At 35.4% G+C, this 26974-nt stretch overlaps 1 protein-coding gene across 2 annotated transcripts in view; it reads left to right on the forward strand.

The window, feature by feature from the left end:
* Window positions 1-26974, forward strand: part of ASXL2 (ASXL transcriptional regulator 2) — a 149954-nt gene that overhangs the window by 57261 nt on the left and 65719 nt on the right. For both annotated transcript variants that reach the window (XM_014781886.2, XM_087437042.1), the window contains 2 exons: window positions 22189-22297; window positions 25640-25790. In XM_014781886.2, the coding sequence (XP_014637372.1) occupies window positions 22189-22297; window positions 25640-25790 (260 nt within the window). The remainder of the gene's footprint in view (window positions 1-22188; window positions 22298-25639; window positions 25791-26974) is intronic.

Raw genomic sequence — 26974 nt, forward strand, 5'->3', positions numbered from 1 at the left:
CTTTGGCTTAGAATAGAATTCTAGATTTTGGTGTAGACTTTGTTTTCCCATCATTTTTAAGTTGCAGTAAAAGGGAAGTTATCACAAATTGGTGTGGGCCATTTAACACAGGTGTTTTATGACTAGGTGGTTGGAACCTCAGTGTTGACTAGTTCCATAATTGGAGCCTGGTTTTTCTCCCAAGTAAGTAAGTGGATGCAAATAGAACACAACAAACCAGTGTGAATCCATTGGCATGGTTAAATGTTTAAGCATTGCTCTGTCCAAATGTGTAGTCAGTCATCAAAGGGAAATAATTTTACATCTACCTCAGACATTTGCATCTAATAATTACAAGATGATATGTAGTCTGATTTATCTTTTAGATAAATATATATCTTTAGATAAATATAATTTATGAAAGATAAACTGCAGCAGTCAGGTGTTGAAGGGATTAAAGAGACTAATAAAGAGGCTGTTGTACTGGATTAGGAAAGATATGGTGATGGTTTGGATTAAGGTGAAGGTAAGTAGAGCAGGTGAGAATAGACAGATTTGAGATACGTGTTTCAGGACTTGCTGATAGATTGGATGTGGGAGGTGAAAGGAAGGAGGAAATAAAAAATGCTTTCTGGGCTTCTTGATTGAAAGCTGCCATTTAGCATAGAGAGGAAGAACTGAGAAATAAACTGGTAATGGGTTGATTAAGAAAGGATTCATTGAGCATGTATTGTGGATTAAAAAAAAAGTTTTGAACCTCATAAGGGACGAGAAAGTAATCAAATGTGGGGAGTGGTTTTGTTATAAATGTCAAGATGCCCATTAAAAGATAGCAATGATCTGGAGTTGGCGAGTAGATATCTATTTTCAGATTAATATCTAATACTTGTTTTGGACATTGATGAGTAAATAGTTCATGATGTGTTATAGAATCTAAAAATACATCCTTTTCCTTTTGTGACAATATACTTTCACTTACATTACAAGTCTAGGTTTATAAGTTAGGTACTGAAGACAGTTTTTTAAATATAAATTTTTACTTCTGGAAAATTCCAAATGAAAACAAAAGTATGGATCCTCCAGCATAAATGAAAAATAGTCCTCCTACCCCAGACTGTGATGAAGTAAATCTCAGGCATTTTATTACTTCAGCATTCCAGTGTATATCCAACAGACAAGAACTCAAGAGACTATTTGTGTGCAATTTGGATATTCTGGCTTATTATAAAAAATAGAGCAACTAAACATAGCCGTTAAGCATAGATAGTATTGATAAAACATACACACACAGACTAGTACATAAATCAAGTGCTTAGGTGTACTTTGAGACCATTCCTGCTAATCCTCTACTGTTATCACTCAGTACTACTTCTATCTTTAGTCTCTTGTAAGACAGGTTTTTCCCCTCCATCAGCTCTGGCTGCCATTGATGTTCCAAATGTGCTCTTGCAGCATTAAGTGTAGGACTTCAAGCCTTCCCTCTAAAGTAGCCATTGCTTTTAGTGCTTCTCCCCTCACCCACTGGAGTTTTCTTAACCAGCTTTGCTCATCCTATTAGCTGTATTATCTTGACTTTTCTTATATCAGCTAATAGAGAAAGAGAGTTTTTAGGAAAGAAGAGAAAATAACAAAGTATTCATTTCCTGAGACCCTGTTGTCTTACTGATTTTTCTTGTCTTTCCATTCATGAGTAGAAGAGGAAAGAAAAATTGGGAAGATTCTTTGTATTCATGAATTTATCACCTACAGATTGAGTATTTTCTGAATTAGACCATTCATGAGTGGTCCCAAGGGTTCATGATATATAGTAATGAGTAATTTTGGTGAGGCATGAATTTGAATCTTTTACACCATAAGGTTGGTGTGGGTGAATAAGTTATGTAGCTAATAAATGAGTGTAGCCAATTGCCTACCTTTTAAATTAGGTTGGTCATTACTTATTTGTCACCTCTGAAAGAAATCAAGAAGTATTAAAAGCATTGGTTCCTTATGGAAAAAGACCTGGAAAGGAAGACTAAGTGCTAGTTATACAGTAGTACTAGCAGATTTGGGGAAAAGCAGGTGCCTTGGACATGCATTCCTTGCAAATGAAGTTCGTCTAGTTATATTAGAACATGATGCCCTGGATTACCAATATCCCCAAATGGGTACTCTCTATTGTGTTCCTCATCCTCTCCTCCCTCCCCAACCCCTTTTCCAAATCAGTCACATTATTTCAGTCATAGAATGTTATAGTTGGAAAAGATAATTGGGATATTATAGTTACATCTCATTTTATTATTGAAGAATTAAGACCCGTGGAGATTGAGACTGGGCTAGGGTGGTACAGCTGCCTCAGTGAAGCTAGAAACCCAAGCTTACTGCTCCTGGTTTTGTTTTTTTCAGTATATCGTGCTGCCTCTGCATCCATAGTTCTCTCTACCCTTCTGATTAGTATATTTGCTCTATTATTTTTAAAATCAAACTTATATCATGTGCTGACATATAATAATATTAGGTTAGTTGCTGTCTAACTGTAAATTGCTTCCTGGAAGAATTTGAAATAAAAAGCTCAGCCATTATAGTACCTTGGCTTCTGAAAAGGCCAGTACATTTTTAAAGAACTTATCCTCATGGAACATTTAAATAGATCTTTATATTGTTTTGCCGAGCTCAAAATTGTTATCTAGCAAGCAGTTTTTCTTACATTTCAGTCTTATATCCCAAGCAAGCTTCTTTAGAGTTGGAATTGTAAAGAACTCTGGGAACCATCTAGCAAAAAGATCGTGCTCAATAAATACTTGCCAGATTGAAATTTTGCCTCTTTGGAGGAGTCCCAATTACGTTTGATTAGTGCTTATACATTTACTTATGAATAAAATAATCTCTCTCACATGGTATTTAAGTATGTTTAACTCATACCAAAAAACTAAGCTGATCGCCTAATTTTTTCCCACCTCTTCTTCTGTAAAGGTATATCACAAGGGAAATAAAGTCAACATTCTCTACTACTTTTCAGCAGAAATTATTATCCCCGCAGAGTGGATCATTTGACTGTTTGCCAAGCTGAATTGCCTTGAGGTGATTTCATTAGAAAGAGCTCAGTTTAAGAGTGAAGAACATTATTAATTAGATTGATACCATATTTATCTAAGGTTGGCTGATACCTTTGAGTTCGCCCTGCATTTTCTTTATCTGCTAGTTGCATTCTCTTTTCAAGCCCACAAACATTGTAGTGATGTCAAAAAGGATTAATAATGAAAAAATAAAAAAAACAAAATGCTTGGATATTGACAGAAAAGAATATTGTTATCCATTGTTATTCAGCTTCACAATAAGTTCCATTATGGATGAAAGGGAAGCTAATAAACCTTAGGGTCCATAGCTGATGGCTTTATGATGGCTCCTTGAAATGAAATGCATGGGAAGAATATTAAAGAATGGGGAATATTCATTATATCCACATTTAACTCTAAACTGTTGTAATGGTTTTACTCTGCCATATAATTATGTTATCTGAAATGGTTTAGTCTATTTAGCTGAATTTAATTGTGTATTTTTAGACACGGTGATATTTTGGGCTAACTTGTAAATTCTAAAGAAGAAATTACTGTTTTATGTAGCAAAGTGGGGGGAGGATGCTAATTTGAAGAACTGGATATTGCTGGGAGGGGAAGGGAAAGTTTAATTTTTGGCTTTATTGTTGCTTTGTAAAGAAAAATTAAAAGCTCTTTTTTTTCCTCCTTTCATTTTCTTGGGGTGCATTCCAACTCCAGAAGGTAAGAAGTATTACTTTATTCTAAAGTATTATACCATTAGAAAGCACTCTTTTACGAGTTTAATTGAACTTACCTTTGGATGCATGATTTTTACTTTATAAAACTAAATATTTAGTCTAGAAACTAAATAAGAGTGATATTACTATGTAAATGTGTATTATATGTGCTTTTTTGTCCTTGCAGTTTGTAGTAATTATTGTTTGCTCATAATTTCAGAAACTCAGTCTACCGTTAATTTTATTAAAATCATCATTTGACTTACTAGCATTGGGATACCCAACATTCTGCAGGTTAATAATGAAAATATTTAAGAGATTGGAAATGTGTGAGCTAACATTTGCTTTATGGCTGTAAGATTGAAAATATATGTTTATGCTATGACTGATTTAGAATATTGGTAAATCCTGTAAGGGAATGACACTTACTTAAAACTGGGGGAGAAAACGTGAAAATTCATAGTCTAGATCCTTTACTGAACTGGCTTTTCGCCTGTGTTGACTTAGCATTTTAGACACACCTCTGTTCTAGCAGTTCCCATGTTATATTATAGTTACTTATTACAGTTATCTGACTTGCCTGTGAGACTTGAGATCAGGAATCACATCCATGTATTTTCATGTCACTTGGACATAGGATGCTTGGCTTCTAGGTAGAGCTTAATAAATCTTTTTAACTCCAGCTAAATTTGCATTCCATTAAATTCATTTACAAGAATGTATTCATTTTTGAATATCAGTTTATGGAAGAAGTCTTAATTCAGGTTGTACAAACAGTTAAAATAATAATTTAAAAAATTTAAAACTAGTAACAAAAAAATTTTTTTGAAGGGGACGTATATTTGATTAGGTTCTTTAGGTATAAATAATAGAAACCAAATGTGAATAACTTAAGCAAAATGGGCTTTATTTGAAGAATGTAGGGTAGCTCACAGTCTCAAAGGAAAGAAACAGGCTCTAAAATTAAGAGAACTAAGGCAGCTTCAGAGTTCAGGTATAGGATGTAGGTATAATGGATAGGCTCATTAAGGCACTCTAGCTAGGATGAGTTAGTCTATATCTCTACTCTGCTCATGCTTAAAATTCAAGAAAGAGTGAACCCGTTGGCCCAGGGTCCAGGGATGGTGAGACGTCTTGATGGACAGTCCTAGCAAGATTATTTCCAGTGGGGTGGGGCATAGTTCCCAAAAGCAAAATTGCACATTCTTTCCAGAAGAGAGAGTGTTTATTGGCCAAGCAGAAACAACATATGTCTACTACCTTGCTCACAGTAGAAAATTAGAGTACAAAAGAAAAACATAAACCACAAGCAGTTCTAAGAAATAATCCTTTATACAGATTCTCCCAGTGGTAACATTGTGCAATACCATAGTACATTATCACAACCAGAATATTGTTTTTGATACAGTCTGTCTGGTTTTACTTGTACTCATTTGTGTGTGTGTGTCTGTGTGCGTGTGTATTTGTATTTCGGTTTAACGCAGTTTTATCCCATGAATAGATTGACGTATTCACCATCGCAGTTGAAGTACGGAACAGGTTGATCAACAAGAGGATCCCTTGTATTGCCCTTCCATAGCCACACCTACCTCCCTAGTGCCGCCTCCTCCCACTCCCCTCATCCCTGGCAACCACTAATCTGTTCTACATTTCTATAATTTTGTCATTTCAAGAATTTATATTAATAGAATTATAAACAGTATGTAACCATTTGGGATTGCCTTTTTTTCAATGTAATTCCCTGTAGATTCATCAGAGTTTTTGTATGTGTCCATATTTCATTTCTTTTTATTGCGGAGTAGTAGTCCATGACATGGATGTACCACAGTTTATTTAACCATTCACCCATTGAAAGACATTTGGATTGTTTCTAGATTTTGGCTATTATAAATAAAGCTTCTATGAAAATTTGCGTGCATACATTTTCCTTTCTTGGGGATAAATGCTCAGAAGTGCAATTGCTGAGTTGTGTGGTAAGTGCATATTTAGTTTTAAAGAAACTTCCAACACTGTTTTCCAAAGTGATTGTAGCATTTTACATTCCCACCAGCAACATATGAGTGATGTAGTTTCTCTGAATTTGAAATCAATTTCTGGTAAACAGCATATAGTTGGGTTGTGGTTTTTTTAAAACCCACTCTGCCAATCTTTGCCTTTTAATTTGTATATTTACAGCATTTATGTTTAAGGTAATTATTGATATGTTGGAGTTTGCCATTTTATTATTTTCTGTTTGTTTCCTCTGTTTCTTGTTCCTCTATTTCTCTTTTCTTGCCTTCCCATGGGTTATTTTTTAGGATTCCATATTGGTTTATTTATAGTGCATTTCTTTGTTGCTCTGCATAATTTTCTTAGTGTTTGCTCTAGGTATTACAGTGTACACATGTGATTTATCACAGTCTGCTGGTGTCAGCATTTTACTGCTTTGAGTGAGGTGTGGAAACTTTATTCCATTTAGGTTCTTATCAGATGATGTTATAATTTTTGTTCCAATCATCAAATATGAGTTAAACTCATGAGGAGAAGTATAGTCCATTGTATGTACCTGTATTCCTGCTCTTTCTGTTGTTCTTTCTTCCTTCCTGATGCTCCAGTATCCTTTATCATTTCTGTTTGAAGAACTTCCTTTAGTCATTCTTTAAGGGTAGGTCTGCTAGCAGTACATTCCTTTAGTTTAGTTTTACTTTTTCTGAGACTGTCTTTATTTCTCTTTTGTTTCTGAAGGATATTTTGTCAGATGTAGAATTCACAATTGACAGTTCATTTTGTTCGGCACTTGTAAAACATTGTACCACTTCCTTCTGGTCTCTGTGATTTCAGATGAGAAATCTGTCATTTGAATTAGTGTTTCCCTATAGGTAATGTATTTTTTCTCTCTGACTGCTTTCAGGACTTTTTTTTGTATTTAGTGTTCAGAAATTTAATTATGATGTGTCTTGGTGTGTAGACTTCTTTGAGTTAATCTACTGTTTAGATTCACTGAGTTTCTTGAATATGTAGGTTTATTTTTCACCAAATAGAGAAGTTTTCAGCTGTTAATTCTTTGAATACTCTTTCTTTCTCCTTTCATCTGGGACTCTGATGATATGAACTTTGAATCTTTTGTTATTGTCTCACAACTCCCTGAGGTTCTGTTAATTTTTTTTCAGTGTTATTTTCTCTCTGTTATTTATGTTAGGTAAATTTTATTGATCTGTCCTTAAGGTCATTGATTCTATCCTCTGTCATTCCATTCTATTATTGAGCCCATCTAGCAAGTTTTTATGTTACTTATTGTGCTTTTTTCTATTTGCTTTTTATAACTTCTATTTCTTGGCTAATATTTACTATATTTTCATTTGTTTCAAGAGAATTTATAAGTGCTTATTGAAGCATTTTTATGACAGCTGTTTTAAAATCCTTGTCTTATAATTTCAACATCTGTCTCAGTGTTGGCACCAGTTGATTGTCTTTTCTCATTCAGGTTGTGATTTTCCTGGTTCTTGGTATGATAGGTGATTTTTCTATTGAATCCTGGATATTTTAGCTATTATGTTAGGAAGTGTTGGGTCTTCTTAAGTTTAAGTCTTTCATTTAAGCAGGTGTTCACACTGCTTAGGTTTACCAGGTGAGTCCTAGACTCCTTTGGTGGACTGTGGTTCAATAACGATTTAATTTTGAGAGTCTTTGCTATGCTCTTTTGGTCTCCTTATTTTATCTGGTGACACAGAGGCTCCCACTGATCTCTGCTGCCTCTTTCTGAGGGAGTGGAAGGAGTTTCCATAGGCCAGGCTTCCTGATGCCTCTAGGTGTTTGGGAAAAGAGAGTCTCCAGCCTGTGGGGACAGAGAGGCTTCCTGGGCCAGGTGCTTGTGCCCCCCGACCCTTACTTGTGCCACTGGGCTGCTCTGCATTTCAGGGGAGGGGGCTAGTAGTCTCAGGCTCATGAGGACAAAGAGGCTTCCTGGGCTGGGCTGCTTCTTGTGGTCTGATCGTACTTGCTGGTGCCACCTTGTCTCTCCTGTTTTAGTCTTTATTTTTGAGCCTCGAGGGAAGATAACTTGAATCAAAGCCATTTAATTATATAATCTTTACTATATTCTTAACTTACTTCTTTGAGTTGGAAAATGCCAGGAATTGGTAAAATTAATGGATCAACTGACTGCTTCAGAACTCTGAGTCTCGACATAAGTGGCTATGTCAGGACTGACACCTCTTGTTTAAAAGCAGAAAATAATTGTAATAAATAGTTTTGGCTGTTTAGATGTATAAACTATATTGCTAAATGAACAAGAAATACCAAATATGACAAAGATATAAAATTGCAACAAATTCTTACTTTTTTGATATACTTAATTCAGTCTGTTAAATTTTGTTCTCTCTCCAGCTCATTTCTTTCAGAACTATGTCCATAGCTTATATTGACAAATATTCTATTTTTAGTTTCTGTTTTCCTCACTAATACTTCTTTTACCCCAAATAATATGTCCTCACATGCAGCCCTCTCACCTATTTAGGCACTTGGCCAAGCCAGTAGAAAAATGTTAGCATCTCGATCAGCTGAAATAAAGGCAATTGGTATTTCTTTATGTACAGTAGTTACCGAGTGACCTCTCTTAGAAGCATTATGTTTCTCTTAAAGTCCACTTTTTCTTTTTATTACTTATTTCTTATAAGATTGAAAAGCAAGATGCTATAGTGAACCAATAGTGGAAATGGCCATGGCCTAAGATAGGAGTCAGGTACTTGATGTATATGATCTATTTAATCTTAAATACACCCTCTGAATTCTTTATTTCATAGATAAAGACATTTGAAGCAATGAGAAATTGCATAGCTAGTTAGTGATAAAACTTGAACCCACATCTGTCTGACTCTAAAACATAAGTGCTGCTTTTGTTGCCTCACTTTTGAGTAGCATCAGGAGATTGGGTGAGGCTCTTAAAGAATTGTTTTGTATTTCTCTTTAGGTGAAAAGTTATGGTGTTCTTCAGGGTCCTTCGATACCAAGAGTTTTTGGTTATCTAATCTAAATAAAGTTGAACTTTGTTGTTCCCTATATTTGCTTTAAAATATAGAATCACTGGACTCTTTTTTTGTTTTGCTTTGAAGTGGTTTTGCTCAAATCTTACTGGTAGTGGACAAACCATGCTTTTTAAAAAACAATAGTGGAAAAAAGGCAATAATGGGAAGATAAAGAGAGTCAAGATTTAAAGTGAAGTATTCAGAGGATAGAGAGAGTATACAAGAAAATTTTCCAAAGAATCTTTTTTTGTTTATATGACCTCCCTCTTCAGGCTATTCCTAGATTACTCTCTTGTTTGTTTGTTTGTTTTTAAAGATTTTATTTATTTTTTCCCCCCAAAGCCCCAGTAGATAGTTGTATGTCACAGCTGCACATCCTTCTAGTTGCTGTATGTGGGACTCGGCCTCAGGATGGACGGAGAAGTGGTGCCTCGGTGCGCGCCCGGGATCCGTACCCGGGCCACCAGCATCGGAGCGCGCGCACTTAACCACCAAGCCACGGGGCCGGCCCTCTCGTTTGTTTTGTGCTCTTTTGCTACTCTGTTAATCCAGACCTCTCATTTTGGGGTCCCAGCTGGGCTTACTTCTGCAAAAGTGCCTGTTTAAAAATTTTCCTGCATACCCTTTTCTCCTTTCTCCAGTGGTTTCATTCCCATTTGTTTCATGCTATGTTTGGGGAGGAAAACGGTTTGAAGAAACTAATACATTAAAGTATGGATGAGTCAGAAGCTAGTTTTTAAATTTAAAAACTACATTTATGTTATTTCCTTTTAAAAAGTAGATTACTTGTTAACCCAAATGAACTTCTCATTGGAAAAATTGCAAGTAGTATGACCAAGGGAAAGCAAGGCAAAAGATTTTAATGAAAGAGTTTATAAGAATAGAGATTTTCAGGGAATTTAAAACCTATGAAGACTATTTATTAATTTAGTGACTCCTAAAGTCACTATTTTCCAACATAAGGGTGCTGTTGAGTTCAGTTTTGTTCTGTGTGCTCTGTCAGGTAAGCATGCCATAAAAATCAGTTCTTGATTTTAAAATTATTTGGTGCTGAATTTTTAGTTTGTATGTGAATAATGATTACAGGATGTGGGTATGTGTGTGTATAGATATATGTATAAGTGTATCATGTGAGTGAAAGATTCTTATAAGTTTATTATCTTTTTACATTTAAAATTGACCTGAAATAGGACATTGAAGCATCTGTTTGGGGAACTAGATGACTCTACACTTCTTTTAACCTTGAAAGTCTGAGTCTGTTATTTAATCCTATTGAAATTCAAGGGGTTGAGCTTTGAAGGATAAATATAGAGTGTATAATAGTTCAGTCAGGGAAAGGGAAGCTGATTAAGGCCTAGCTTTGACAAGACTATTCTGTAGGGGGGAGTACAGAAAAATGAACAAGAGATTGAGATTAAAGTTGAGATTAGGCAGGGTAATCTACTATTGCAAGGGGGGAGAATATCTCTAGGGTTAAGTAAATTAGACTGATGAAGTCCCTTAAAGCTCTTTATCAAAGGCTTGAAATGGGGATAATAAATATTGGAGAATACTGGTGAATTTTGAGGATGGACTGTAAAAGTTTATTATATTTAATTTCTTTAGATTGGTTGCAGAAGGGGATGCCAGTGAGGCGAGACCAAAAATCTGAGACGCAGTAGACTTCACTCTTTCTTGAAGAGTCTTGAAGTACTTGAAGGGCTATCATATGGAATAATGAAGAAATGATGTTAAATTTTTTTTCCCACTTACAAAGATAATTTATTGCAAGGTCATTTTGGAAAATTCAGACAGTACAGAAAATCACAAAGAGGAAAGAAAAGATCCTCCCAGATTTTTCCACCGTTATAACCACTGATTTCCAGCATAAAATCAGGACTATTAAATGTGGTTATAGGAAGACATATTTGGCTTAGCTTAAGGAAGAATTTATGAATAATTGGACATGCTTGAGGACATATTGAGTCTCCAGCGCATTATTTGCTTGTGCAAAAGACTGGATGATTACCTATTTATGATGTTTTAGGAGGTGATATAAGCATCTGTAGGTAAATGGACTAGATTAACTATGAAGCTCCTTGTCAACCTGTGGATTTATCAGATTCTTGTCCATAAGTGTTTGCACCAGAGAGATGGTTGCATAAACTGAGAGTAAGGTAAAGAATGCTTAAAAGTTGTAGGATTTTATTTGACCCAGCAATTCCACTTCTGGGTATATATACAAAAGAATTGAAAGCAGAGACTTGACTTAGATATTTTTATACCAGTATTCATAGCAGCAATTATTCACAATAGGCAAAAGATGGCAAGAAACCAAATGTCCATTGATGAATGAGTGGATAAACAAAATGTGGTTTACACATTCAAAGGAATATTATTCAGTCTTTAAAAAAAGAAGGAAATTCTGACATATTCTACAACATGGATGAACTTTGAAGACGTTATACTAAGTGAAATAAATCAGACACAAGAGGACAAATACGATGTGATTCCACTTATATGAGGGCCTTAGAGTAGTCATATTTATAGAGACTGAAAGTAGAAAGGTGGTTGCCGGGGGCTGACTATAGAGGGGAAATGGGGAGCTTTTTAATGAGTGTAGAGTTTCAGTTTTGCAAGATGAGAAGAGTTCTGGAGCTTGGTTGCGTAACAGTGTGAATGTAATTAAGTGTAAGTGAACTGTCCACTTAGAAATGGTTGAGATGGTAAATTTTATGTTATCTATATTTTACCACCAAAAAAAGTTGTAGGATTTTGTTGTTATTTGAGTAGGACAAAGTGGGAGGAACAACCATCGTGTTTTATTAGTAGGAAATAATAGAACATTTGAATTAAGGTAGAGGGGATGAGCAGAGAGGTACTTCTTTAAATTTTTGTAGAAAGTAGTACATTTATTTTGCCTTATTAAATTTAAAATCTAGGCAGTGATAGAAGGTTGTAGAAGTGAAGAATAAGAGTGTAAATTTTTATTGATTTCTGTCTACAGTGTGATGATACAGAATTGGTATAACAAGTGAATAAATTCTTTGAGTGCCAGCACTTAGAATTAGGGCTATAGACAAGATAAAGCAAGCTAAAGATTTTTACTGTGAGTTGATGAGCCTTGTATATTTATGAACACTATTGCAGACTTTACTTACATTTTTAGTTTGTAACTTCAAGCTCCAGAAAGAAACTAAAAATGAAAGAAAACAATAGTGAAAATGTCAAGACTTTGAATGGAGAAATTAGGCATGATTAGTTATGTATATTAATTTAATAGGCACTTGAATATATTTGAAATCCAGGGGAATTGGTCTGTCAAATTAGAAAACGTAGTAACTTCTAAACCTAAATTTCTGATTTTGTTCAGTTCTTGAATTGTTAGCAGAATTGCAAACGTGGCTAAAGTTTTTATATTACTGCACATTTAAAATTTGTACGAACTTCCTCATCTCTGGTGGGAGGGAAATACCAATTAATCGTAAATTAAATGATACTATAGTGTGGGTATAAGCACTAGGAAATAAAGAGACCATATCATTTGGCTCTGCTCAGTCCCAGTTTGGTTATTTTTACATTAAAATGCAAGAATGTGTACTTATGGAAACTTCCACTTCCTTTTTTATATCACCAGCACTTACTGCCGTGCTGTTACATGATAGGTCCTTTGTAAATGTTCAGTGACTGAGAAACCAAGTTAGCTTCTTTCCATGTTGTCTTTTTAAAAAAACTTTATTGAAGTATAGTGTACATACCATAAACTTCACCCATTTTAAGTGTATAGTTCAATGATTTTTAGTAAATTTACTGAGTTGTGCAACCATCACCATAATCCAGTTTTAGAACATTTCCATCTCCCTAATAAGATCCCTCATACTTGTATGCAATTAATACTAGTTCCCACTGCCAGCCGCTAATGTACTTTCTGTCTCTGTAGATTGGCCATTTCTGGACATTTCATATAAATGGAATCATATAATATGTGGTCTTCTGAGGTTAATCCATGTTGTAGCATTTATCAGTACTTCATACTTTTTCATTGGTCCATATTGTTTTTATAGACATATACAATGCATGTTTTTAGCTTTTTATTTTATTTATTTGACTTACTAATTTCAGGCTCTAAGAAAAGTTGCAAAAGTAGCACAAAGAATTTTTGTGTAACTTTTACCTACATTTCCCAAATGTTAACATTTTATATACTTTCTTTCTGTCTTCTATCTATCTAGTTTGTGTTTCTGAACTGTCTGAGAATAAATTGTAGACATGATGCCCCATTTGCCTTTAAACACTTCAGTGTTTCTTGTAAAGGCCAGTACGTTCTTTTACATAACCACAGTATAACTATCAAAATCAGGATATTAATGTTGATATAATATTACTATCTAATCAACAGACTTTATTCAGATTGGTAGTTCTTCCCCTGATGTCCTAATCCAGGATCACACATTGCATTTGCATTTAGTTTTCATTTATCTTTATAGTCTCCTTTAATGTGGCATCATTCTTTAGTCTTTTGTCTTTCATGACAGTGACATTTTTAAAGAGTACAGGCCAACTATTTTGTAAACTGTCCCTCAATTTGGCTACATTGGTGCTCTCATGATTAGATTCAAGTTGTGCATTTTGGGCAGGAATGTCACAGAAGTGATATGTCATTTTCACTATGTCATATCAGGAGGCACGTGATTTTAATTTATCCTGTTATTGTGTTGATAACTTTGATCCCTGGTTTATGTGATGTCTGCCAAATTTCTCCACTGTAAAGGTATAATTTTTTCCCCTTTTGTAATTAATAAGTATCTTGTGGGGGGGGATACTTTGAAACTATGTAAATATCTTATTTCTCCTTCTACCTTTGCCCACCAGTTTTAGCATCTCATTATTAGTTATCTATTGCTGCTTAACAATATTACCACAACCTTAGCAGCTTAAAACAATACACATTCTTATCTCAGTTTCTATATGTCAGGAGTCTGGGTATGGGTTTACTGGGTCCTCTGCAAGGCTGCCATTAAGGTGTGGTGGCTAGGGCTGGGTTCTTATCTGAAGGCTTAATTGGAGAAGGATCCACTTCTAAGCTCATATGGTTGTTGGCAGGATTCAGATCCTTGGGGCTTATCAGTCTGAGGGCCTCAGTTCCCAGCTGGCTGTTGGCTAGAGGCTGCCCTGAGTATATTTGACAAATGATTCATTATACCTCAAATCTGTTTGGATACCCATGCTAAAGACTTCTCTTAACGCTGTTTGTGTAGGGATTAAACTACTTATCCTCAAGCAATAAAATAAATGATTAGAGTAGAAAATAATAACCCATAGAATAAGACAAGAATCTATGAGTTCATATTGATATAAATAAATGAACAAATCAACGAATGGGGAAGAATTTCTTGTAGTAGAATTCCAACTAACACATACAGAAGAAATGATGGAATTAGAAAATCATCATATGTGGCAACCACATTTCAGGCAAGTATTATCAATAGATGCTGTGGTGGACATACTCTAAAATGACCCCCAATTATGCCCACTTCCTGGTACTCCCACCCCTGTGTAATCTCCTCCCCTTGAGTGTAGGTGGGATCTGTGACTTGCTTCTAACCAAAAGAACACAGCAAAGGTGGCAGGATGTCACTTCAGTGACTATGTTACATAAGTCTTTAGCATGGGTATCCAAACAGATTTGAGGTATAATGAATCATTTGTCAAATATACTTTAGATTAAAGGTAAATTTTAACACGCAAGCTATTTTATCATGTTTTCAAAGCCTTTGTAATTCCATTTGAAAATATACTTTGATATAGCAAACTTTCCACTTATCATCAAAATATCATGATTGCTTTTATATTGATATTCTTTAAGCGAAAAGCTAATTTTTTTCCCCTAAAGATCATTACCATATAATTGAAATGATTAAAAATTTTGGTGATATGATCTAAACATACTCATTCTAAAACCACTAGATCTTCCTAGCTTCTTCATCTTTGGCTTGTCTCTTGATCTTTGAATGTTACGTATAGGTTTCCCCTTTTTTTGTATTTGTGGGCATCTATGACTGACTGTCTTTTTGAGTATGTCTCTTATTGTACTTGGTCAACAAATACCCTGCTATTCCATGTGTCTTTTCTCTTTGAGTGGAAGTCTTTCACTTCAGTCTGTATACAGTTTCCTCCCCTCACCTGCTGTTCTAGTTTTGTTCTGTTTTTAATAGCATGCCCTGTGACAAAATAAGTGATTTTGAAAAAGAACCTTACTCTCTTGCAGAAGTTACACTGTTTTAATAATTTATTCATATATTTTGGGACCATTTACTTTAATATTTGTGTAAAAATGATACCTGATAACCAAAAAAAAAAAGGTCAACCAATAATGAGAAAATGTACTCTGGAAAAAATATCCTGACATTCACTAGCCAGGAATAACCATTATTTATTGCATTTAATTGAAGAAACTAAGAGAATTCCTGTACTTCAGTTTTTTCACTGAAGTACATTAATATACTTCATTTAGGATATTAATTCCTAAATGATCTCTGAAGTTGAGGGAAAAGAAAATAGAAAAATTCTGAAGGTGTGTTATAATTTTTAAAATGAAACTTGAAAAAAATAGAAAACATTTTCATTTCTTTTACATTGCCATAATTGCAACTGTTTACTTTTTTTCTCTTTAAACCATTTTCTCCATTCCTGAATTGTTTATTTTGGTGCATTTCTTTGTTGGCTGGATTTAGGTTTATGGGTGATCTTTTCCCTAAGTTCTTATGGGCTTAATAATATCTTTCTGTTGCTTCTGTGTTTGAATGACATCTTGGCTGGATATAGATTTTTTGGTTATCTTTTCTTAAAAACTTTTTACTGTCTTTTGGTATTGAGTATTGCTAAGAAAGCGGATGTTCCCCTCATTATACATGGCTTATTTTATTGGTCAGTTTTTGCTGCATAACAGTCTCAAAATTTCATTGGCTTATAACAGCAAATAGTTGCTTTTCTTCTTCACATCTTTAGATTAGCTGGGTTATTGTTGCCTAGGCTTGGCTCTAGGCTGTGAGTTGTTCTCTGTTCTCCTAGAACCAGTGGCTTGCTCTCATGGCAATCTCAAGAGTAAGCCAAACTATGCAAGCACATTTTAGCCTCTGTTTCTGTCATGTCTATTATCATTTCATTGACCAAATCTTCAAGCCCAACATCAGTGGGGCAGGGAAATATATTTCACTGACTCTAATGTACTGTGAGGTGACATAATAGATGGAGTAAATGATGAATTAAAAACAGTAATTCAATCTGTCATTTTTGCTTTTCATGCCTAGAACTAGGCTTGATTCTTTCTTAATCCTTGAAGTTCAAGATTTAGAAGAAAATTAAGGCAAATGTTTCAGAGTATCTGAGTACTTGAGTTAATCTGGTTTGACCACAGGTTTGAGGAGCACCTTGCCTCTTATTATATTATCATTCAATATATGTTATTGATTCATAAACATAATATTTTCTCATTGGTAGGAGAGAGTTGTTACCTTTGAATGTTCTCCTGTACCCCTCTTCTGTTTCCCTTTCATACCTTGGTCAGTTTGAATGCTTTTGACCTAGGTGTTTTGTATCAGTTAAGATATTTTCAGTTGTAAATAACAGGAAATGCAATGTAAATTGGCTTAAACATTAAAGGAAATCAATCATGTAATATAAGTGAAAAAAATAAGCAAAACTTGATCCAGGTGCTCCAACAGTTTGTTGATCAGTATCTCAGCTCTGCTTCCTTCATTTTTGTTCCGTTTTCGTCAGGCTCATTCATCATAATTGCAAGGTTACTGCTGGTAGGTCCTGGAGTCTATATGCTTTCGGGTTCAAATATAGAAGAGAAGAGAGAATCTGCTTCCCAGAGAGCTTAAATGAAATCATACGCCAATGACTCTGGCTGGCCCCAATGGAGTCACACGTTAAATAAAAATTTTTTCATTACCATTTACGTAGTTATAAATGATATGTATTTAGAAATTTTGGGTTCTATACAGCATTGGAGTGGCTTTCTTAAACAAGAGACATTAAGACTGAAATCTGAAGAGTGAATTGGAGCTTGCTAGCAGAAAAGGTGAGGGTTATCATTAGAAGCAGAAGCATTAGCTAGCGCAAATGCCAAGAAGTCAGAAGAATTAAGTTACAAAATGGAAAAAAGGCTAGAGTAGGCTGAATCAGAGAGGGTGTGGAACAGTGGTCATGGTCAGATCATACTGATAATTCTGGACTTTATTCTAAGAACATTATGATATCATGGATGAATTTTAAGCTGGGCAGAGACAGCATGATCACGTTTGTTTTTAAGAGGTCACTCTGGCTTCAGAGTGGAGAATTGATGGGAGTGAGGGTGAAATTACTATCACTTGAGATAGGGAACATGGAACACCATGAGACTGGAGAGGGAGAGGAAGTTGTTAAGGTAACTGCCACAGTTACGGACTCTCTTCTCTGTGACATATACTTTATATATATTATCTGTAATCTGCACAAATTACAAAGTAGGTGGTATAACCTCCATTTTACAGATGAGAAAATTAAGATTAAGGGTGTTTAAAGTGACTTGCGCATGGCGACACTCAGGTCTGAATTCAGATTGGTATGAATACATAAGTCTGGTTCTTCTTGCCACACTTTGATGTCTGCTTTCATGAGTTACTATATTTGTTTCATCTGAACAGTGTAATTATAGACCTCAGATCTTTCAGCCCTGCTAGCTACTGCTAAGGAACCACTTTTACTGAAAAGAGAGTTAACTAAATAAGGCCATTGGCAATCTGACTGAAGTTACTTCTGTTCTTGGCCCTTGTATACGAAACATCTTACTATATTTCTTTACATGAGGTAGATGCAGCTTAAAATTATAGTGTTGCATTTGTTCCTTTCCTTAAAAGAACCCCTTCCGTCTCTTCAACTCCAATCTCTTGAGCATGGACAAGAAGAATTAGAAGCTGTGTTGTCTCATGATAGTTATGTAATCTTTTGAGGTGTTCTGGCTTCAGTTGTGAGGACTTACCCTGTGTTATATTTACCTGACTTTACATTGATATTGATCTCCTCAGTTACTGGGGTTTTATCACCCATGCAGATGGTGCCTATTCCTTCAAGTTATTCAGTTATTTTTTATTTTATTTTTTATTTTTGTGAGGAAGATCAGCCCTGAGCTAACATCCATGCTACTCCTCCTCTTTTTGCTGAGGAAGACCGGCTCTGAGCTAACATCTATTGCCAATCCTCCTCCTTTTTCTTTTTTTCCCCCCCAAAGCCCCAGTAGATAGTTGTATGTCATAGTTGCATATCCTTCTAGTTGCTGTATGTGGGACGCGGCCTCAGCATGGCTGGAGAAGCGGTGCCTCGGTGCACGCCCGGGATACGAACCCGGGCCACCAGTAGCGGAGCGCTCGCACTTAACCGCTAAGCCACGGGGCCGGCCCTTATTCAGTTATTTTTATTTAATTTTATAAATCGGGAGTTCCCTTGAAGATGTATTCCTGCCATCGTGGGCAGTGTAGCCTATTTTACTTCTCTGCCATTGCTTCATTATTCATAAAAATAAACTCTGCCAGGATTTCTCTGACTTTTTGTATTTTCCTGAAATCAAATCTCAATTTTTGTTTTAAACAGCACAATGTTCTGTATATCTTGTGGGTTTTTCAAAACCTTATTTCCTTCAAAGGAAAATTATACCCAGATTTGCTAGGAAAATATGATGATGATGTCTGTATCTCTTTTACCACATCTTTTTACCAGATGTACTTTTTACCAAATGTACTTTCATTTTATGAGTTTCACTTCAAGGAGCTTTTTTTGTTGGGTTTGGGTTTGGGTTTGGGTTAGATTTGTTTTTGTTTTTGTTTTTTTTCTTCTAGGTACTAAACCCTAGACCAGATTATTTGTTTCTTTCTCTCTGACTTAAAGCGCTTTGTATATACAGGTCTGCAGTCTCTATTTGATAATTCCAAACTCCAAAATGCTTGAAAATTTTTTAATAGCTTCTGTACCAAAACTCATTTGACAACAACACTTCTCTTGAACTGACATGAAGCTATATGTAATTTTTGTTTATCCCACTTCTAGTGTGAATATTCATATGTTTCACTGTTTGGTTATGGGATGCTGCCTCTAATCTCCCTGGTGGTGTTGCATAACATATGGCATATTGTGTTACCTTTCTAAAATCCAGAAGATTTTTATGTCTGAAACATTTGCCCTAAGTATTTTGGGTCAGGGATTGTGGCCCTATGTCTATATTAATGGCACTGATTACAGTGTGCTGTGCTATTTGTTCCCTTGTCTGTCTTCCTTATTAGATTCTGAGCTAAGAAAGGTTTCTGTTTGGGTTCCACAGACCCTAGTTTACTGGCCTAAACAAAGTGGGTACTTAATAGTGAAATTGAATACCGTTAGTTGGGGCAAACTTTTACCAGGTAGGTTGTTGAACTACAGATTATAACGTGTTTTTTTCGCTTACTTATATGTTGTTTTCTTTCTTCCTACTGGAATCTTGGCCTCACCATTTACTAATTATGTGATCTTGAACAGCTTACTTAACACCTCTGTGTGTTAGTTCATTCATTGTAAAAATGGTGTAGTAATTTTGCCTGCCTCAAAGCATTGTTGTGAGGGCTAAACAGAATGCTTCCTGGATAGCACTCCTTTTGCTGCTAATGTAGCTGTTATTGATTCATATCCTACTGGTTACTTTACTAACAGATGGTCAACCATTCCCTTATTAATGAACTCTGAGGTAATTTTCAGTGCTTTGACACTTTTAACAATGCTGGAGTTAATCCTAAATTAATCATATGTGTCCCTAAGTCCTTGTGGCCTTATTTTTGTCAGATAGATTGAAGTGGGATTGTTGGATCATTGGCAACTAATATTTTTCATTGTAATGGGTGCTTCCATGTTACTTTCCTAAGGAAGAATTGAGAAATGAGGGAGAAGGTAGCAGTTTTCAGTTCCACCAACGGTCCATAAGAGTGTTCATTTGCCCACAATCTTACCAGCAATGGATTTATCAATGCTTTTTTTTTTTTTTAATTTTAAAGTAATTGTGGACTCAGAGAGAGTTGTAAAAATAGTCCCATGTATACCTAACACAGCTGCCTCCAATGGTAACTTATAACTTATTCCAGCTTCATACGTTTTCTATAGTTTTGTTGATCATATTTTTTTCCTGTACAGAACTTTTTATTTTTATTTAGTCAATATGCTTCTCTTTTGTGGTTTTTAGGTTTTCGCTCTTATGTAAAAAGTTTTCTCTATCCTGTAGGTTATACTGTTTTCCTTTAATACCTTTTACTTTTTACCTTTTGGCCTTTAATCCATTTGGAATATGTTTTTGTATATACTGTGAGAATTATTTTCTCCAGATGTTCAACATGATATGCCAGCACTACTTATTAAATAAACTATTTATTTAGGACTCTTTCAGTTGCTCATGACTTAAAACCTCAACAAAATTCCAAAGGTAGGACTGACTTAAGGCAAGGCTTGATACAGTGGCAAAGGTAATATTGCTGAAAGAAATGTTGCCATTTTTCTCTTTTCTCAGTTCTGCCTCTTTGGGTGTTGATTTTTTTCCTATAATCCTTACCTAGCTGTTTCTCAGTCCTGTGTGTTATTCCACCCCAATTCCAGATACTTCTTGCATCGTCACGTGATGACTGAAAGTTTTAGGCATTACTGCCTCATACTACTCAGGGGAAGAGAAAGGGTCTCTTTCTGAAGCTTCCCTGGAGAGGGAGTTTCGTTTTGCAAATGCCCAAGTAAATAGCTCCTTAGATTGTTGACTGTGATTAAGTCATGTGTCTGTTACTGAATCTGTCACTTGAGGGGTGGGGGATGGGGTGCACACAGAAATGGTGATTGGCTTTTCCAACCAGGAAATGGCTGGTTTAACAGTTTGGATTGACATCTCTGATAAGCATGGGATTAAGTCTGTCTCAACCACATGAGTGAGAGTGGGAGAGGGATCATGTTCCACAGGAAATTTCAGGTACTGTCTTTAGAAGAAGAGGGAACAGATACCAGGTATTCAAACCCCAGGTGACCATGTCATGACCCCATCTTCTTCCTACTACACAGAAATAGTACCTTTTACATTTATTATAATCTGTTCTGTATTTTCTGTTTTATTTCACCAGTAATCTAGAAGAGTGCTCATTTGCCTGTTTATCCTGTCCCAGAAACATTGCTTCAATAATAGTGGCTTAGAGTACATTTTAATATCTTGTTAAGCAAGTCTCTCATCATTTTTTTCCCAGAAATTTCTTGGCAATTTTTATGTATTTATTTGATATAAACTTTGGGGTTCTGGCTAGAATTGCATTATGTGTATTTTTAACACAGAAATATCCGAATTAGATAAACATAACTATGAAAAATCAACCTGGAAACACTCAATACTTTCTTCAGGAAAAGATTTTTCTTTATTTTCTTTGTTGTCCTTCATCCTTTTTCCAGTTTTTGACTCCCTTGATAACTTGCACAGTACTGAAAGACAGGACCCATGGTCCTGCTCTCCTCCAGAGAGAACTCTATTTTTAGGTATACCCAAGATATCTAGCAGCCTCTTCTAGTAGGCTTATTTGGGTTATTGAGTAGTACCAGCAGAGAACTGAGAGGGAGAAGAACTAGAAATGTGCAAATAAGCTGCCTTATCCCTCATATATTGTGAGAATTTTTTTTTTAATTTAAGAATGCCATGCATCTCCATTTATATGTTAAGTGTATATTAGAATTAGTAAACATTTAGTCAAGTTGCCACGTAGAAGATAAATATTCCAAAGCCCACTTTATACTCTTTTAAGTGATCTCATGATAGGTCCAAATAGAAGAGACTATTGCAATATATACAAGTATGGAATCATGTTGTACACCTGAAACTAATATAATGTTATATGTCAATTATATCTCAATAAAAAAATAACAAAATAAGTACAAGAGACCATGGAAATGTGTTCGTTTCACAGCTCACATTCAGTCTGGTGCAGCAGTATGCAAGGAGATTAATATTGTTTATTTGAATCTCTGTGTGTCCTCCCCTCCCCCCCATTTTATTTCTGGACATTTAAAGCTTGTACTAAATGAAATAGTCTATTTTTTTTTAATTTCAGCTTTATTGAGGTATAATTGACAAATAAAATTGTAAATGAAATAGAATTTTTACAAAATATATTTGTGATACTTCTGTGAGATAAATTTTTCTTGCCTTAAATGTTCGATACTGGATCAGGATTAAGAAAATTAAAGAATTATTTTTTGTTTAGATATATGGGAATGAATTTTATATCCATTTTCTCAATGGCAGCCTCTCTGTAGATTGATAGACATTTTATAGTTTATAAAGTGTGTTTATGTCAAATGAGTGTTGACCAGTTAATTTTACCTCAAGTCAATGTTACAAGGATATTCAGACAGAAAGTAATCATTTTACTCTTCTTCATTTTTTTTTTGCAGTGGGACTTCCCCTCTTGCATGCCTGAATGCAATGCTGCACACGAATTCCCGAGGTGAAGAGGGCATCTTCTATAAGGTTCCAGGTAGAATGGGAGTATACACTTTGAAGGTAAATATTTTTGTTAGGGAGTCATTTAAAAAGTAAAAACAGGGAGTGACTACATATAAATAATATTTACATTATAGAGACAGAATTCTGTTCTTGAAGAACTTATTTTCAGGAAGAAGATTACCTCTTCGACCCTGTATCTAATACATTTTTTTACTAATCTGTAACCATCTGTAGGTAGATCAGAGAAGTAACTTTATTTTTTATTCTTTATGATAATATTTTCTTGAAAGGATGAAATGAAAATGACTTCCAGTGACTTTTTAACATTTGAATAATAATGAGTGTTTCTGTGGAGCATACAGCCTTGATGCTTTATATTACTTCCTCATTTAATTCTCAATTACAACTCACAGTTGTGGTTATTATTCCTTTTTTATAATGGAGAATACCGAGGTTTAGAAGATTGGATTTTTTTTGCCCAGGGTTGGCCACATAGTATCAGAACCAGAATGTGAACCCAGATCTGACTGAATACCTGAGTCCGTGTTCTTTTTACCATAACAGGTTTGCTAATTTCTAATTCTTGCACTGAGAAGGGATCTTGACTTATCAGTGTCCTTTCAGTTACAGACAAGAACACCAACTCAAATAAGCTTGAATAAAACAGAGAATTTATTAGTTCATATAACTGAAAATTTTACGGAAACTCAGCCTGGATCCAGGAGCTTAAATGATGTCATCAGGGATTGGTCTCTCTGCTTTCTTTTGGCTTCATTCTCAGGCAGTCTGTCCTCATTGTACATGATCACTCCCAGCCCCCACCCCTGCAAGCTGTAAGTCTGGAGAGAAGAAGTCTCCAGTAAGTCTGGAGAGAAGAGTCTCGGGAACTAAAGCAGGAGCCCTTTAGTTAGTTCTGATTTGGCTTAATTGGTTTGGCTTGGCCCGTGTGCCTATACCTGAATGATTGCTGTTGCCAAATGTATTGAGTCTTCTGATTAGACACTTTTAGGTTCATGATCACCCTTGATGTGAGGTTGAGTTAAGCCCTCCCAAGGCAGATGAACTGAGGAGAGGGGTTGTTTTCCAAAGGAAATTTATCAGCAGAAGGAGAATTAATGCTTCTCATGCAATGACTATGTCCATGTGTATGTGGGACTCTGTCCCCTCTTACCTTTTTAGCTTTGAGCTATAGTCATCACTATGCTGAGTGGTTGTGTGTAGCCCACTAACATTAAAAAGATGTAACTTACCTATAATACCTCCTTGTTGAATTTCCTGGGATCCCAGGGTTCTAGTCCTACATGGAGCTTGCTGCATTTCTTTTAGGTTTTAGCTGTTCTAGACTTTCCATATTGTTAATAACATTTATTAAATGCCTACTCTATGCTGGACACTGTAGAGGCTATAAAGAAGGATAAACTGTGGGCCATGATCTCTTGAAGCTCACGTAGTTATTGGAATAATTGCATACTGACGAAATATACTGTGATATAAAGTACTGTACTATAAAGTACTGTGATAGCCTAGAGAAATAAAGATTAATTTTGAATAAAGGGATCTAGAAAGTTTTTGTTTGTTTTTGTTTATCTTAAACGTGTAAGATTTGAGTTGAACTTTGGCAGATAAGTAATGGAGGAATGTCCTTCAGGACCAGGAAATAGCTGACATAAAGGCACAGATAGAAGGATTCAGAATGAATTTGAAAGTAGAGTAAATTGGAGTGGTTAGACCATAATCTGTGTGTGGGCTATTGTGTAAGAAGTCAGGGGCAGGGTAAACGTTAGGTAAAGATCAAACATTGGAGGCTTTTGAAAACCGGACTGAGCAGTTTTAGAGAGAGAGAGATTGAGTCAGTGTGTTGAGGAGATGGCAGAGGTTTTTCAGGAGAATAGCATGATCAACTTTGTGTTTAGGAAGATAATTCAAGTGGGATAGATTTAAGGGTAAAGCAGGAAAACTTGTCAACAAGATGGTTGTGATTGTTTGGAAGAGATAATTGGCCCGAACTACGAGACTGGTAAAAGAGTTGGAGGCGAGGGACGTTAGAGAAATAAAATATGTACTATTTGGAGTGGGTAGAAGACAAGGTGAAATGATTCTAAGATTTGCATTTGATCCTGCAGGGATCACAAGTGTAAGAAAATAAGATAGTTATATTTGAATTTAAAATACTTGTTGAACCTGCAGGTCAAGAGGTCTGGCTGGCAACTAACTCTGTCAAAGTTGTTCTGCATTTTGAAGGAAAGAATAGAAAAATATGGAGTATGTATTTTAAGAAGTATATAACATGAGAAATGGCTCAGAGAGAAATGTCACTAAATAGAAAATAACAGTTCCTTACTAGATCAAAGGTTACTGTCTTGCCTATAATGTCGTGAGTGCCAGTTTTAGGTGGGAGGCTAACTTGTCAGAATTATTTTTTATCTGATTATAAAAATAAATTATGTGGGAAAATAAATATATTGAGAGGAATAAAGAACCATCCACAGTTTTATAACTTAGAAATAACATTCACTAATGTGTTTATTTATGTGTGTATATTTTTGTATACTACATAAATAGATAGTAGCTAATATTTATTGAGCTCTTATCATATGCCAGGCACTAAGCATTTTACATTTATTAACTCTAATTTAATTTCCAAATAGTCTTTTAAGTTAGGTACTATTATCCCCATGTTATAGACAGAGAAACTGAGGCATAACAGGTTCAACTTTGACCAAGGCTGCACAATTAAAGATAAGGCTAGAATTCAAACCCAGAAAGTCTTAATTTCCTAATTCTTGATTTTGCAACTACCTTATTATGTCTCTCACATACTTTCAAGACACAAGTATCCTTTCTGATTAGCATTCTTACTACTGAATGCAGAAATCAAAGATTCACATGATTTTTTAAAAAAATGATTCCTTTTGTATTTGACTCTTGCTACTTACTAACCAATATTCAGGAACCCACTAGGTTCAAATAATGCACTATTTCCTACTACCGAGACTCTTAACTGAATTCACAATACATAGTGGTACTTATGTACACACAAATACATATATATATTACATGGATGATGGATGTACATACATTTTACAAAATAGTTATTATGTAGTTTTTTATCCTGAACATTTCATCCTTTACTTGGACTTACGTATACCCAGTTTTTGTCTAATTTAAGCCTCTGTGTTGTGCCATGATTGTCATGTATAATTTTTATCTTTGGATATAGATGGAAACATTAGCTAATTTGAGCCAAAGAAGAGAGATGACATTGCTGGTTCTGTTACTGAATCCTATAGTACTAAAAATTAATCAACACAATTAAGTTGCAACAATGCATATCAGAAATTTAATTCCTATTTGCTGAAATGGTAATAATTAATCCTAATTGGATGCCTACATTTTCAGAAAGATGTGCCGGATGGGGTGAAAGAGCTATCAGAAGGTTCAGAAGAAAGCAGTGATGGTCAGTCAGATTCCCAGAGTTCTGAGAACAGCAGCAGCAGCAGTGATGGTGGCAGCAACAAGGAGGGAAAAAAGAGCAGGTGGAAGAGGAAAGGTAACTCCACCTGATCCCTCAACAAAGTTCTGAATGCTGTAGGACAAATGCCCTTGTTAGTAGTTCCTCTTTTTCCAGACCCCAGGGTCAGTCTCTTTCCCTTACCATTTAAATCAGTGCTGTCTGGTAGAATTTCCTGCAGTGATGGAAATGTTCTGTGTCTATGCTGTCCAACCCAACACAGTAGCCACTAGCTACATGTGTCTATTGAGCACTTGAAATATGGCTAGTGTAACTAAGGAACTGAATTTTTAATTTTATTTTAAAATAAATAGTTGCGTTTGGTTAGTGGCTACCACACTGGACAACCCAGCTCTAGGTTTTACCTGGGTTTCTTTTCAACTCTTGACCATCCATAGCCTTTTTTAGGATGCTCTTATTTTATTTTCCTCTTTAATCCTCTCTTCTAAAAATTTGAGCACTTACTGCTCTAACAGCTCTCTCCTTACTAGGAAAAGAATGCTTTTCATTTCTACTAGCAAAGACTAAATTTAGTCTGCTGGTCTTTGCTCTCATCCCCTGCTTGGTGTCTGCTTCATAGCTTACCCAAAAGACTTCCTTTAGGGAATAATGTCTTTGTTGCTGCAGCTTCCCTGAGATGGATTTTCCACTTAAGGATACTTTTTATTACCTATTCTTGCTAATTATCTGTAGCTTCTTGTCAGAGTCTTCTTGAAGAGGGCAAATCGTTTTTATCCCAATATTTATAAATTGAGCCATACAAGGCAAGGACAATTTTAAGCCAAGTCATGATGGTTCCTTTGTAAGGACTGATATAGTGATATTCTAGAGCAAAATAGACATGCAAGAGTTTGCCTAACTTGGCTGTCCTCTTAGGTTTGAGTTATAGGTGAGCCGTCTTTGGATTTAGAAGTTAGAGTTCTGTTTGTTGGAATACTTGACTCATTAATTTTAAGTGCTTTTAGAACTCTTGATGTAGAACTATATCAGAAAAATAGTCTGATTCATTACTATACCTATGTTGATGTGTGTGTTACTCCTGGAGAGAATTGAGATAATTGGTGGCATCATCTGTGTTCTCTGGTATAGCTACTACATGTGCAAAATTTGGGCAAATTTTGTAACCAGAAGATTTTAGCTTTAAGATCACAACCACTTGGGAGAGCAACCCAGAGCTCAAATGTTAGAGACAAAGGCAAGACAAAGCTGGGATCTCTGACCAA

The sequence above is a fragment of the Ceratotherium simum genome, chromosome 11, assembly GCF_057802395.1.
Source record: "Ceratotherium simum simum isolate JZ-2026a chromosome 11, ASM5780239v1, whole genome shotgun sequence".
NCBI lineage: Eukaryota > Metazoa > Chordata > Mammalia > Perissodactyla > Rhinocerotidae > Ceratotherium > Ceratotherium simum.